The 16,132-nt window shown below is 36.6% G+C and overlaps 1 protein-coding gene across 4 annotated transcripts in view; it reads right to left on the minus strand.

The window, feature by feature from the left end:
* The window catches only part of LOC130922902 (gamma-aminobutyric acid receptor subunit pi), a 92,129-nt gene that overhangs the window by 24,758 nt on the left and 51,239 nt on the right, over positions 1–16,132 (minus strand). For all 4 annotated transcript variants that reach the window (XM_057848155.1, XM_057848157.1, XM_057848156.1 and 1 more), the window contains one exon: positions 695–807. In XM_057848155.1, the coding sequence (XP_057704138.1) occupies positions 695–807 (113 nt within the window). The remainder of the gene's footprint in view (positions 1–694; positions 808–16,132) is intronic.

A 16,132-nucleotide genomic window follows, 5' to 3' on the forward strand; every position in this document is an offset into this window, starting at 1 on the left:
TTAAAGATAGATTCAAGTCAAGATTTTGCCGATTTAGGAGTATTTTATATTTAGGTTCGCAGGGAAGGTTCACTACAACAGAGGTTTTCTGAGAAGTCTACTGCTTTAAAAAGGCGGTTGTTTACTGACGCCCCCGAGTCTGTCATTTCGCATGTAGTTCTATAAGCATGTGATATCTAGGCGTAGATTGTAGGCTGTCAGCTACAGTCAGGAAATATCGGAGCCACCTCATCTAGCATCGCGTTTGCTACAGTGTCACCACAAACACTCTTCTCTCTCCGTTTCTCTGACTTTTTTCACGTCATTCAACCAACGTAGTAACGCATGGTAACGCACATTGTCTCGTTGCCGAAACGGTGACGAAATCTGAACGGAGAAAAAAAACGTAATGCATGAAAAACGTACAGGTTTTGAACGTATGCCATACACATTTAAAAATCATTGGTCACTTGTACAAATTAAGCCGAAACCGTACATCTTGACAGGTATGAAATACGGTTCATTAAATATGTTTAAAGGTCAAATTTTAATGCGCATGCATTGGCTAAAAACAAATTAATACTGAATTTCTGAAAAGCCTGAGTATCCCATTACGGCTCTCGGTCATTAGTCTGCCACCAGTTTTTTGTAATCAGAAATTAGTATGACAATCCCCCTGCCATAATGCAGATTTTATAGATGCACGTTTTCTTACTGTCAAAGAAAGGCCTCAGGTACTTGTTATATCCTTTCATCAGCTTTTGAATGGTTGGAGGCAGAATTTCTCCTTCTTTCACTTCTGCATTGAGCATGGAGCTCTCTAACAACCTGAGAAAAACACAAATAAGGAAAAAAGAAGAGAGAGAATTCATGTTTCATTCACCATAACTGTTGAGTATCCATATCATCCTGGTGCAAATCTTTCAAACACTTGCTAAGCGAGGACATGGAAATGGAGAGTAATTGGATTTTACAAAAAAAAAAAAGAACAGGAAGAAAGAACAAAATGAAGCACACACATGAAAGGCTTGTTGAATATATTTTTTGAACCACTTATCACATTTCATGGTAAACACCCTTCTCCTATACTTATGCATTTTAATTGGTAGCTTTCAAGAATGTATCTTCTTTTTGCTGTAAGTGCTATCCATAAAGACCCATTGAAGTGCGGGAATACGATTATATTTCTTGCCATTGCGACATGCAGTGAAAAAAAAACACCCTACTTATATCTTTTACGATGATGTGTGTTTTTGTGTGGAAACCAAGCAATATAGGATACATTCTCGCTGACTAAAAGCTCCTATAGGGACATGGCGGGATGTAAGAGGGAAGCGGAGGAGGAGAGATCGAGAAAGTGCAAAGACAGGCTTCATTCTCCCTCCACTCGCTGACTGCATCAGATTCCCATCTTTCACTATTTTACAGTGGCAAAATTTTAATATGGTTCAAGTTAAATGGATGCTAATCGGAGACAAGCCCCCGAGAAGTGCTCATGAGCTCCCGTCAAGATATTAAATTAAGCGTTGTGTGGGCGACTTCCTCCATTCAACGATATCCCACAGTTGTTGAAGTCTCAAATGGAACCCCACATAAGCTTTGTTTAATACGGCTAACTAAATATATTCAAGAAAGTCAAGATATTGGCAGAGAAATAGGTGCAGTGGTACTTCAGTTTGAAATTAAATGAACTACGGGGAGTAAAGAATATCTCTTTTTTCCCGCATGTAGTCATTTCACATCTGTGGCACCATGCTAATGATGTTTTATGAGTCTACTGTGAGCAGTTACATTTTATATGCTAAGCTTTGCTGAACAGACCTGGCGGAGTGAGTCAGACACCACTGTTAAAAGGATTCTACATTTGCAATACTGCATATCAAAGCTTTGGATAAATTGTTAATTGACATCAAATGATTTTAACACTCATCACTACTTCATCTTACTGTTGGATAAGAGCAATTTACATATTTCAAGGTGCAATAAATGACAATTACTGTATTTTTCGGACTTTAAGTCGCACCTGAGTATAAGTCGCACCAGCCATAAAATGCCCAACGAAGAGGAAAAAACATATCTAAGTCGCACTGGAGTATAAGTCGCATTTTTGGGGGAAATTTACTTGATAAAATCCAACACATAGAACAGATATGTCATCTTGAAAGGCAATTTAATATAAAAATTAGGGCTGTCAAAATTTTCGCGTTAACGGCCAGTAATTAATTTTTTAAAATTAATCACGTTAAAATATTTGACGCAATTAACGCACATGCCCCGCTCAAACAGATTAAAATGACAGCACAGTGTCATGTGCACTTGTTACATGTGTTTTTTGGAGTTTTGTCGCCCTCTGCTGGCGCTTGGGTGCGACTGATTTTATGGGTTTCAGCACCATGAGAATTGTGTAATTATTGAAATCAACAATGATGAGCTACTAGTTTATTTTTTGATTGAAAATTTTACAAATTTTATTAAAGCGAAAACATTAAGAGGGGTTTTAATATAAAATTTCCATAACTTGTACTAACATTTATCTTTTAAGAACTACAAGTCTCTCTATCCATGGATTGCTTTAACAGAATGTTAATGCCATCTTGTTGATTTATTGTTATAACAAACAAATACAGTACTTATGTACAGTATGTTGAATGTATATAGCTGTCTTGTGTCTTCCATCTTTCCATTCCAACAATAATTTACAGAAAAATATGGCATATTTTATTGATGGTTTGAATTGCGATTAATTACGATTAATTAATTTTTAAGCTGTGATTAACTCGATTAAAAATTTTAATCGTTTGACAGCCCTAATTAAAATATAATAGTGAACAACATGCTGAATAAGTGGACAGTATGATGTTACATGATGCATGGACAACGAAATGCGAATATACTGTCCTCACCAGGACGATACGGCTCGGTCCTCGCTATACAGCGAGCTAAACTCCTAAATGACGATGCTGGACGTCCGTATAATTTGCTGAATCAATTTCGTCCTCGACACCAAACAGATAGCATCAACGTAAACTAATGATAATTAGGTGCTATTACAGCAATGACACAAAGTTAGCATGCGTTCGCTAGCATTAGCACATCGTTCAAACAACCACATAACTGGCTCTAAGTGTCCGATCGCGGGTGGAAAACACACAACAACAACAGAAAAGATGATACACACAGGCATTGCCTCTGTAGAGATATTTTACAAGCATAAACAATGAACGTAGGTTCACAGCCGTGTTTCCCTCTCTCTCACCCACTCGCTCAGAGACGCTGCGTAGCTGTCTGTCTTCTTCTGGCGTATGAGCGCTCTTCTTCGCATTAACAAGTGCGCCGCCACTTGGGCTTGAAAGCGCCACAAACTAAAAGCGTGCATTTCAATATAAAAAAGGTCAATATTGAACACGCATTGCCAAAGGCAGAACGCGAACGTGGCCATAGCTATTAAGAGTTATTCAGATAACTATAGCATAAAGAACATGCTAACAAGTTTACCAAACCATCAGTGTCACTCCAAAACACCAAAATAACATGTGAAATTATATCATAATGTGTTAATATTTTCACACATACAGTGGGGCAAATAAGTATTTAGTCAACCATCAATTGTGCAAGTTCTCCTACTTGAAAATATTAGAGAGGCCTGTAGTTGTCAACATGGGTAAACCTCAATCATGAGAGACAGAATGTGAAAACAAAACCAAGAAAATCACATTGTTTGATTTCTAAAGAATTTATTTGCAAATCATGGTGGAAAATAAGTATTTGGTCAATACCAAAAGTTTATCTCAATACTTTGTTATGTACCCTTTGTTGACAATAACGGAGGCCAAACGTTTTCTGTAACTGTAAATCACTCCTGAGTATGAGTCGCACCCCCAGTCAAACTATGGGAAAAAAACTGACTTATAGTCCGGAAAATACGATACCAATCTCATGGCATTTCATCTTGTGCTTGTCCTACTTGTGGAGGCCCCATGTGGCCTTCATGTGGACGTGCTGGAACTGACAAGCTTCCTCACAAATGAAGTTCAGCTCTCAGACCACCTGACTGTGTCAAATAAGCGAAGACAGCTGGTAAGTTGCTCCAAGCACCCTGTTGCTATGCTGCATGAAGTCTCACTCACATTGCTTGCAGCCTGTTGTTTCAGCAGGCAACAGTCTTGGATGGTAAAGCCATGTTAGTGACAGTACTCTGCCTCTGGCCCACTTTCATTATCATTTTAGCTCACCCAGTGTGGCTACATTGACAATTACTCTTGCAAAGTGCACGATGTGGTCACTTTCATAACTTCACAGTTGCCTGTTGCTGATTCTATTAAGATATCAACCTTTCTATTGCCTTATCTAAGATGGTTTTTAGCTAATCTATTAAGTTAATATTATATTCTTCACACATTCAACAACATTTTGGGCATAAATTGTGTGATTGTGCAAAAATCATTACTGTTTTCCTTTAATTTAATCATGACACGGTGTGTATAATATTGCCATTCAAACTCAATAATAATTAATTTAAATAGATTAGTTCCATTAAGGAGTATAGAGGGGTGTCAACTTGTTTAACCTTCAATTTCATATCCTTCAAGGATGAATTAAAGGTTGTTACCAGCGTGAATTAGGACAAAAAAGGCATGCTTCTTTGTAATTAATTTGACTTCTTGTTTATTCATTACTGAATGTGAAGCTAAAGCGGCACACTTCAAAGTAACAAACCTGCTCATGGACATACAAGCATCTTTTCTATTTTTGAACTGTAGCAACTATCTCCACCCGTTTAAAAGAAAAGTCTGCAGAGGGCATATTTTCCCAGGGTGCAATCTGACAGACCTGACACACCTGCCCACTGGGCTGCCTATCAAGAATAATAAGATGACACACTGAGTGCCCACGGCCGAGCTCAGGGGGCAGATGCCATGCAAGCTGAAAGCATTACTTAAGACTAACTTAAGCAAAAAAAAAAAAAAAAAAAAAAAAAAAACCAGCATCACACTTCTAATTACACTGGTCAACAAAATGTTGGAAAATATCTGTTCATAGATAATTAATACTAATAATAATAATAATAATGTAATTATTAGGGTTGTTCCGATCATGTTTTTTTGCTCCCGATCCGATTCCGGTCATTTTAGTTTGAGTATCTGCCGATCCCGATATTTCCCGATCCGATTGCTTTTTTTTTTTTTTTGCTCCCGATTCAATTCTAATCATCCCGATAATTTTTCCCGATCATATACATTTTGGCAATGCATTAAGAAAAAAATGAATAAAACTCGGACGAATATATACATTCAACATACAGTACATAAGTACTGTATTTGTTTATTATGACAATAAATCCTCAAGATGGAATTTACATTATTAACATTCTTTCTGTGAGAGGGATCCACGGATAGAAAGACATGTAATTCTTAAAGGATAAATGTGACTTTGTATATTGTGACTAAATATTGCACTCTAGTGTATTTGTTGAGCTTTCAGTAAATTATACTGTAGCCATTTAACTGTTCTGCCCAAATGCATGATGGGAAGTGCCACCATGACTGTGCGAAGTGGCACCAATTGATATATCTTCTCTGCGTTGGGAAATGACATAGGGTGTAAAGAAAAAGATCAACTACTACCTTTCTTCCCCACATTGCTTCCCACGATATTTTCTAATTGTTGAGCGAGGGATAGTAAGGCTTTAATCAATTTTAAAAAAAGCACCAAAGGCTGCCTAAATTCACTCTACTCATTTTACACTGCCTTTTAGCTCTATATATAGGTAAAACAGCGCCATTGTAGATTGAACGCGACGATGCGTGAGTGGGTCGTGCAGCGCATGCGTTAAATATTTTAACGTGATTAATTAAAAAAAATAAATTACCGCCGTTAATGCGATAAATTTGATAGCCCTACTTTAAGCCAAAACTAAAGACTCTGGATGAGTGTAAGACATTTTGTCTGAAACGTTAAATACAATTAGAAAACGATTTAATTACAAAAAATATATATACAGTATATATTAAAAAAAGGCATGTCCGATATTTTTTTGCCGATTCCTATACTTTGAAAATTACGTGATCGGTCCCGATCGATCGGGACATCTTTAGTAATTATATAATATCAGTTTTACATGTTGCTACATTTGACATAAGATGGATACATCAGTGTGTGCCACCCAGGGGGTAATTTGTGCCGGATCCTGCGGAACAAGATTCGGCACCTCTTGATTTTGGCCTCCCTGTGTTCCGGGACTTATTTGGGCAGATCCGGCACCTCTTGTGTACAGAAAACAGTAATAATATAGAAATGTTTTTAAAAAATGTATCAAATAAAAATAACATGCATGAATATTTACAGAACAAATCCCAAGAATTGCATGTTGTTTTTAAAAATTTAACGTCATTTGAAAGAGTTGGAGATTTGTTGATGCACTGAAAAGCTGGACCAACAAATCATGCCCCTAAAATAAAAAAAATAAAAAAAACTTCGGAACTTTGCGGCATCTGGGGTGCAAGCAGCCAGGATCAACTGCTATTTCAACATGCCCAAAATTAGCCTATCAATTAATTAGGTTCATATTGATGAGAAATGTAGCCCTGACCCCCGTTCACCTAATCAGTTTTGTTTTATTAATGTCCTGTCCCCAGCAAAAAGTATACATGCAGGTTATACTGTTATATCGTCCCCACCAATATTTAGACCAAACCTATGTCCTTGTAATGGACCCATTTCAAGGTGTAGGGGGAAATTCTCATTGCCGTGTAAAGAGTTTTACTAGTTTCGGTGAGAAGTTGAATAGGTTTTTTTGTTGTTGTTGTTGTTCGTGAACTACATTTCCAAACAAACGCACATCGAGGTACCATTTAGCTTAGCAAGGAGATGTATGAGAGACATTTTTCGAGTGTCCCATAGCTCGCGAAACTTGGGGAAAAAGCGCATTCGTCAAGGTTTCGTCAGCCGTGATAGCATATGCCCTGCGCCTCTGCTATTGAATGCGTTGTTGAGATTAGCGCGGCAGCACTCTGATCCGCCGTTTGGCGCAAATTCATTCAAACTTGCCCTTCCGTCCAAGACGGCCGTCCACCACTCACTTTCGTCGAAAAGTCCGATCCAAAATACAGTAATGACCCGAGGAAGAAGGAGAGGAGTCTGTATTGGCTTTGCCACTTTTTTGTGGCAACAATAATAAAGAAAAAGAATAACAAAATAACAGCGGGCTTCCCCGACATGCGATCGCTATCTCCTTCTCGCTTCCCTCTACGTCACAACCCCCCGTCCGATCGTCCCTTAAGGGGGCCTCGTATAGTTACGGACATTACAATACACAATGAATAGGTTGTCGCTGAACCCTTCACACGAGGCTGCCACTAGTTTGAAATGGCCCTAAAAAAAATAATTAAATAAAAAAATAATAAAACACCTCCTTTGCACGGCTTGGCACCTTTTATTTTGGTGTGGCGGTGCGCCACAATATTTAATATGTAGGGGAAACCCTGAGAAGGAAGATGGTTCAAAACGAGTCAGAAAAGCAACAACCAGAGGGCAGATGGAGCGATCTTGCTAACGGAGGAGGCTTGCGCCGTAGCAGCTGATCAGGTTCAGCGCCAGTTGGGGCCTGCTACAGCGCCAGCAGTCAGCCAGGTGGACCACCAGCAGCCAGTGCAACAGGCCAGTACCCTTATGGGAAATTCGGGCTTGGGCTGCACAATTTGTAAGGTGGTGGGAACTTTGAGGCCAGAGAAGACGGTGGGGATGAAACTTGCAAAAGAATGGGTTTGTGTTATATATTGTAATCTTTTATTTTTTTATGTTTTACAAGTTAGACTGTACGTTATGATAAGTCCCACTTGTGGTTATGTGGCCAATGGCCTGTGCTGTGCAGAGTATAGCCTAAATAATCGTAAATTGTTGTCATAACATTAATACCATGGACATTATCTGAAATTAAGGCTTGAAAGTCCCACAGCATGGCAAGTGGGCATTTGTGTATTGTTTTCAGCAACATTTTCTGCATATGTTCCGTGCCCATCTGCGATGTTAAATGTAACTACCGTATCGGCCCGAATATGAGACGGCCCTGATTGTAAGACGACCCCCTCTTTTTCAAGACTCAAGTTTGAAAAAAGACTTTTTGAACACCAAATTAATTAATGTTCCTGATGACTTCATCAATAAATTGTATGAATCCTTGCCGTAGCCCATGAAATTCATAAAAAATATTAAATTTGGATCTCACAGCACCACTACTTAATTCGCTTATGTTATGTAACATATTTTTGTATTTGAAGTACATTTTTTTGTTCAATTTTAACACTACTTTCTGTAGGCGACAAAACTTTTGTCTTGCCAAAATTTGACCGTTATGTGTTCATTAAATTATAAATCTTTTTTCAGTGCCATTTCTGAAACCAATTGAATAATTAAAAGTCAGGTTACTGTTTCTACAAAACGGATAAGCGACAAGACTTTTGTCAGGGACTGTAGTTAAAAAAAAAAAAAAAAAAAAAAACACTAAGTAAATTTGAAAGAAATATTTGGAGTTGCAGCACAGTACAGTCAAGCAGTAAAAAAAATAAAAAATTAAAAAATTTAAAAAAAACAATTACTGCAACTTAGTAAGTTGGGATACACTCCAGCACCCTTGTGATTATGTACTGGACAAACGTTGAAGAAAATAGATTATTTTCAGTGTGCCTCGCCTGTGCAGATCAATAAGTAGGAAACACAAATAATGGCAGTACTGTGAATCAAATAGCTACCAATCAATGAGTAAAAACACCCACAAGGACGAAAAAAAAACGAAAGGCACATTAATGAGCTGCTCACCGCTTGTTCCAGGACAACAATTAGTCAGCGTCTTAGTATTTGATTTGATTGCTACATGGTAAATTAGCTCAATAGATTAGCTAAATACAATCACAGTACAAATGAAATATTGTCGCCTTCTAAATCACTTTATGAATGATTCTATTTCTTCCTTGAAGGGACTCAACTTCAAGTGCACACAGTGCAGTATTTGACATTTGAAGCTGTAGTAACAAGCAACCAATACATGGTCTCCCTATCTCTATACATTCAATGGCCTTAAGGCTATGCTAATGTGTGGTGGCTTCGTGTTGAACGCTTAGTTGGATGAATCTGTTAAGACATTAGTATACAGAGGTGCCTTAGAATGAAGGTTCACACCCTGTGGCAGAATTTGCCTTTTCAGATATGGTTCCATGACATAACCTCTCAAAAGACCTCCCAACCCCCACAAACTCTTCTTCCTAATATTCATTCATTTTAAACAAAGCATCAGTCCAGTCAGCTCTTGCACATTTCATAACAGATTAATTTAGACAAACATATCCCCCCTGCAGTGAGCTGAGTAATATTCTCCACGGACTTCCTTTTCCCTGTCTTTCCCTTCACGATTCCTCCCACTCTGCAATATGCACAAGCAGAACCAGCTTCCAACACTTCTTTCATTGATTTATGTCATTATCTCACTCCAACATTCAAACCATCCCTCTTTTTGTAGGGAAATCCCTTGTGTTTTTAGTGTATTCACAATGAGCAATTTGATTGATATTTTTTTTACGCAATCTGAAACATTTCAGTGCTGGCAGAGATACAGTTCTGGCAAAGTTTGTTGTTACTCCTGAAACTGACTCACAAGGGATTTACTAATACATTTTCATGAGATAATTTTTCACCACATTCATTAAACCTACAAGTCATATTACCATATAGTTTGCATTTTCTTCATACTATCAATCACATTGAAAAGCACAGTTATAAGTCCTGCGTGTTTAAAAAGTGTAAAAAATCCTATTTCCCATTCGTGACTATTTATAATACATGACTATTTATTCTGATTATACAAACATTTAAAATGGTTTTCCCCAATCAAGCCATTAAATTGTATTTATTTTACTGTCAAAAATGTCAAAATGACCAGAATTAAAACAAGTATAAAATTTAAAAATAAAACTTTTTTTTAATCTTTCAACGAGAAATTTAAAATACACTACAGCAAACAATTTTTGTGGGTAGTAATTATGACCCATATAAATTGTATAAATTAGTACTATCAAATTTAGTGCGTTAACGGGCTGTAATTAATTTTTTAAAATAATTATTTATATTATATTATTTATATAATAATTAAGTATTTGACACATTTAATGCATGCGCGGAATGACCAGCTCATGCATTGCCTCAAACAGATTAGAATGACGCCGTTTTTTTGCACATTGAGAGCTAAGAGGCAGAGAAAAGCAAGTGGACACAGTCGTTCATTGGCATAAGCTTCAGCAAATCCTTCACAACAAACATAAGTATCATTTAGTGAAAGCACAACAAAAATAATATTCCTATCTCTCAAAAAAATAATGTTCATTCCCAATCAAAATAGCTATGCAAAATACACATAAAACTTACTCAGACTTTGGTCAAACTTTATTCAAACATTTCGTTTAGCTCAACAAATACACTGGATGGCAATATTTAGTCACAATATACAAACTATCAGAGGTCTCGTACGTTGTGAAGCCAGCAAATGAGCGTGAAGTACAATGGAAACAGGGAACTACGGCGTCAGTCGAGGGACAAAAAACACTCATTGGCTTGATTTCTAAGTTATTTAAAACTCGCCATTGACACCTTGTGGTGTATTTCAAGTAATTTAAAACTCGCCATTGACACCTTGTGGTGTATTTCAATCACTACCCTACGTAGTTAAAGACACTGTGGAAGAATGGCAGGGATTTTTTGATTGAAAATTTTACAGATTTTATTAAAACAAAAACATTAAGAGGGGTTTTAATATAAAATTACTATAACTTGTTCTAACATTTAACTTTTAAGAACAACAAGTCTTTCAATCCGTGGATCCCTTTAACAGAAATAATGTTAATAATGTTAATGCCATCTTGTGGATTTATTGTTATAATAAACAAAAAAAGTACTTATGTACAGTATGTTGAATGTATATATCCGTCTTGTGTCTTATCTTTCCATTCCAACAATAATTTACAGAAAAATATGGCATATTTTAGAGACGGTTTGAATTGCAATTAAGTACGATTAATTAATTTTTAAGCTGTGATTAACTCGATTAAAATTTTTAATCATTTGACAGCCCTAGTATAAATTATAATAAAAGTATTTAGGTAAGCAAGTGAACTGTGTTTAATTGGTTAATATGAACTCTCGTTACCCAATTTCCATATTACCCAATCAGTAAAAACTTCCACTTGAACAAACAAGATAATATCTACCCAAAATATTACATGTGTGCTTAAGGCTGGGCATTCGCGAATGCGTCTTCTTTGAAACTGAAAGGAGAACCATTTTATTTGGCGGGACACTGCAACTTGGATGGCATCATACAGTAGCAGGTAAATTTGAACTTACTGTTTCTTTTAAAAATGGACAATGGAAAACATTAACAAGCCTGGCATGCTGCGTGTTAAATTAAGAAGCCCGTATAGTAAAAATCTTTTTATATTTTATTCCCCGACGAAGTACCCCGTCTGCCTTTGCTGAGATGTGCCGCCAGGAGCACCTTACCTGCAGCAGCTAACGTTACTGTTTACATTGAATGAAGCTGGGCTGCAACTGAGGCGTGTGAACACTCAGTAATTGCGGCAACCACTAGAGGCCACCACAACTCGGATTAGTCAATGTGTATTAAGGAACACCTCATCAGCAAGCTATCCTATAGCCTGATTATGATCGTAATTATTTGATTCAGGTGTGTTGAAGGAGGGAGACGTGGAAAACAGACTGGATAGGTGCCCTCGAGGATTGGAGATGGTGACACCTACCCTAGAAAGTCTTTTCTGCTGATAATGTATTTCATTTACATTTGTTTCATGAAACTATTTTGCACTGTTTAACATGCTACAGCATAGAACTCCAGTGGGGTTCAAACATCTATGGTATATCATTTTTGTCTTATTTGTATTTCAATCTGAAAGATGCTTGATGCACTGGTTTTGTTCACTGTTCAGTTAAAACTGTTCTGAAATTCATGTTGTTTGCATATTACCTATATGTTGGACTGATGCCCTCGTGTTCTTCACTCATCAGTTAATACTGTACTTGAACTCATACTATGAGGAAAAAATGTTTGCATGCAATTTATACTGGGCAGACAATTTGTTAAATGTTAAATTTAATTAGCAAATTGTCAATAAAACCGTTGACAATCAAATGTTTCTCTTGTGTGAAATGACATTACGGTAAAAAAAAAAAAAAAACAACAACAACAACAAAAACGGATCTATAATAGTAATTAAGTTGCTATTCTAATCAGTATTTATTAAAAAAGAAAAAAAAAACGGTAACACTTTACAATAAGGGTCACTTAATTAACATTAGTTAATGCATTTTTAGACAATAACTAATGTTTAAGTAACATTACAATAATTGATATAATTGCTTATCTAATATGTATTAATATATGAATTAACATTAGTTAAAGCATTAGTTAATGCATTAGCTAATGCATAACCAGACAGTAACTAATGGTTTGGTAAAATTAACAATATATAGGCCTATATAGGTTTAGGGTTTGTTAACTTAAGCATTTATAATTTCTTAGTTAAGGGACACATGTGCTACACTTTACAATAAAGGTCCAAAAAACATTCATTAATGGTTAATTAAGGTTAAGTAGTACTTATGAGGTATGTTCACGTATATAATAACATACTTAAGGTTAGGTTAGCAGCACCCAAGGACTCACAGAGCAATGTTTCTCATTTTAAAATAACAATCACTTACTACTACCAGTATACATTAATAACTATTTATCAATGCACTAATGTATGTCAATTAATGTTATGTATTATATATATATATTCTTAATTTTACCAAGCTATTAGTTACTGTCTGGTTATGCATTAACTAAGGCAGGCATGTCCAAAGTCCGGCCCGGGGGCCAAATGCGGCCCGTGGACAAATTTCATCCGGCCCCCAGCCTTTGTCATAAAATCAATAACGTCTGGCCCGCACACAGACTTAATAAATTGGTCAGCAGTACTGCTACCAGCATATGAAGTAACCTACACACTAAATGCTGCTCCTCATTTACCCAGTAAAAGGCAGCAGCACCCTAACATTACCCCATGTGACCCAATTTTCTAAAATGGTGACAATCAACAACAACAAAAAAGAAAGTTGACTGCAACTGCTGACGCTTCAAGGATAGGTGAAAATTGGGCTATTTCTTCACTAAAATACGCAACAACTGTGTCTGCCTCATTTGCAAAGACATAGTCGCTGTTTTTAAAGAGTTCAATGTGAGGCAATATTACCAAACAAGACACGCTGACATGTACGACAAGATTACAGGGAAGATACGTAGCGAGAAATTGAAGCAACTTGAAACAAGTTTAATTTTACAGCAGCAGCATTTTGCAAGAGACCGAGAGTCGAAAGAGAACGCCACAAAGGCTAGTTGTAAAATTATTCATTAAAATTAATAATAAAGCAAATGTGTCACACAGAATGGCTTGCTAAAATTTGCAATATATAATAATATATTGTTCTACGTAAAGGACGTCAGCCAAGGTCGGCCCCCCACATTTTTACCACACCAAATCTGGCCCCCTTTGCAAAAAGTTTGGACACCCCTGAACTAAGGCATTAACTAATTTTAATTCATATATTAATACATGTTAGATAAGCAATTATATCAATTATTGTAATGTTACTTAAACACTAGTTATTGTCTAAAAATGCATTAACTAATGTTAATTAAATTAAAAATTATAAATTATAAATATATTCATCCATCCATCATTATCTTCCGCTTAGGTCTTAAAATGCATTAACTAATGCATTAACTTAATGCATTAACTCATGTTATTTAATATATTAATAAATGTTAGATAATGGATTAAATGAATGTCATGTTACTTAAACATTAGTTATTGTCTAAAAATGCATCAAATAATGTTAATTAAAGTGACCCTTCTTGTAAAGTGTTACCAAAAAAAAAAAACATTTAGTAAAATATACAATACAAATACACCACAATCATGAGTAAATAATACTCAATTTTAATAGGTATTGAGTGATATAATCTGTTTCAAAAGGTTAAGTAAACCTTCATGATTGTTGACGCATTTAGGTAATATTTAAGTAAAATTGGCTAAACTTCACATTATCAAACTAAGTGTAAATTCTTACCTCAATTTTATTGAGTAAATTCTATTGGTTGTTTTTCTTACAGTGCAATAGTTTACTCAATTTACACACACACACAAAAAGTCCGATTTTTAATTTGAACTCGCAAATTTGCGCCACAATTGTTAACAAAATGTTAACATTATCGTAGAAGCTCATTTTTGATTAACCATTAAATCTGTGACACTGGGATTTAACATTTTGAATTTTAATGTTCTATTTACTCATGCATTGCTAAACTGTTCAGCCATGTTTCGGCCAAATAGCTTTGAGGAGCAGGTTAAACACTTTCTTCTTATTCCAGTTTGAGCTATTTCTATATTTCTATTTCTATAATTCACATAGGTTGCCCTACTTGTGTTCTTTTGTAAAGAAGATTATTTCCCCCGTTGGAAAAAAAGATTGGACATGAGATGCCACTGCTCTCATATGCAGAGATTATTTGCTCATGCATCAGGTGCCTTTTGAGGCTTCCACAGACCTCTCAGTCACTGCTGGCTATATAAGATGCAAAGACAGGCAAGTCATCCTCCGTTCATGTAGCGAGCTCGGTGGATAAAAGCTAGGATTTCTTCATTTCACGCAATCTTTGGTAGACTCTTAAAACCCTTCAAATGGGGCAATAGAAAAAGATAACTATTGATGGTTAAATGCCATGAAAAATGTGACTGACAATATACAGTAGAGAGAGCAAAATCAGCACATACAGATGCAATAAGTGTTATAGTAATGTTAGTGTGTCTTAAAATAACACTTTTTGAAAAAAAAAACAAGTATTTCAAGTTTTAAAAGGACCTTCTTACATTTTTTAGATGTTCTTAGAGATAATGTCATCAAATTAAATGCTGCTGACAGCACATTACAACAAAACAGGAGGCCACCCATATCATATACAGTGGTACCTCTACATACGAAGTTAATCCGTTCCAGGACCTTGTTTGTTAGTCGAAATGGTCGTATGTCGAGCAGGATTTTCCCATAGGAATACATTATAATTCCATTAATTCGTTCCACAGCCCAAAAACCTGCACTAAATCCTTAAAAAATACTGCTGGTGCTATTACAAATGGCAATTACACGTAGCAAAACAAATAAATTATAAATCAAAATTGGAATAATGTAATAAAAAGAATAATAATAATTCCTGTAATAGTGTAACGAATCGGGTTCTAATAAGGCGGACGTTTTTTTGTGTACCTGAACGCACCGCGGGGCTCACGTGCCAGAGACGGACCGGTGAGCTTGAGTTTCACTTTCACTTTGAATGTTCTCTTGAGAACACCGTCAATTGCGGCAGACAGCAGGCGTTTTGTGTTGAATAAGTTGTGAAAGAAATGATGAAAGCTGGCGATTTCTTTGGAGACAATAAGAATTGTCAGCTTGATTTATAAAGACTGGCGAACGATGGTCGGAGGAGGACCGTGGAGACGTATTGTTGAGCCATTTCACGGATGCCCACCCCACGCTCATATTTTTCTGTCATTTGCATCTTCATTTCGAAGGTAAGCATCAACTTTTTCCTTGTTTCACCACCTGTACCAACCTTTTCTGAAACCTGTGTTGATTTGTCACACAAGAAAATCTGCCGTGCATTCGTCTGCGGTGCTGCCATTGTCGTCGTATTTCGAGCATGGCGTCGGATGTAGAAACAAATGGCGAGTCAAATTTTTCGTCGGATGTCGAAAAGTTCGTGTGTCGAAGCGATCGTATGTAGAGGTACCACTGTATACCCCTTCATACTGCATTATTTGAAATAAAGTGGAACCTGTATAACGCCTCTGGCACGGGCGGGTTGGGCGGTTGCCCGGGGCAGCAAATTGCTAGGGCTGTATTCACGCGCACGAGAGTGATTGTCTACTATTATAATTGGCGCCCCTAGCGTTCCAATGACGCAACACCACAAGGAGAAGGAGGTGGGGGAATTGATTCGATCAGTCAATAGTGTCACTCACCAAGGGTTGACTTTGATTCTTAATGTGCAAAG

Source organism: Corythoichthys intestinalis, chromosome 10 (genome assembly GCF_030265065.1).
Source record: "Corythoichthys intestinalis isolate RoL2023-P3 chromosome 10, ASM3026506v1, whole genome shotgun sequence".
NCBI classification, from domain to species: Eukaryota; Metazoa; Chordata; class Actinopteri; order Syngnathiformes; family Syngnathidae; genus Corythoichthys; species Corythoichthys intestinalis.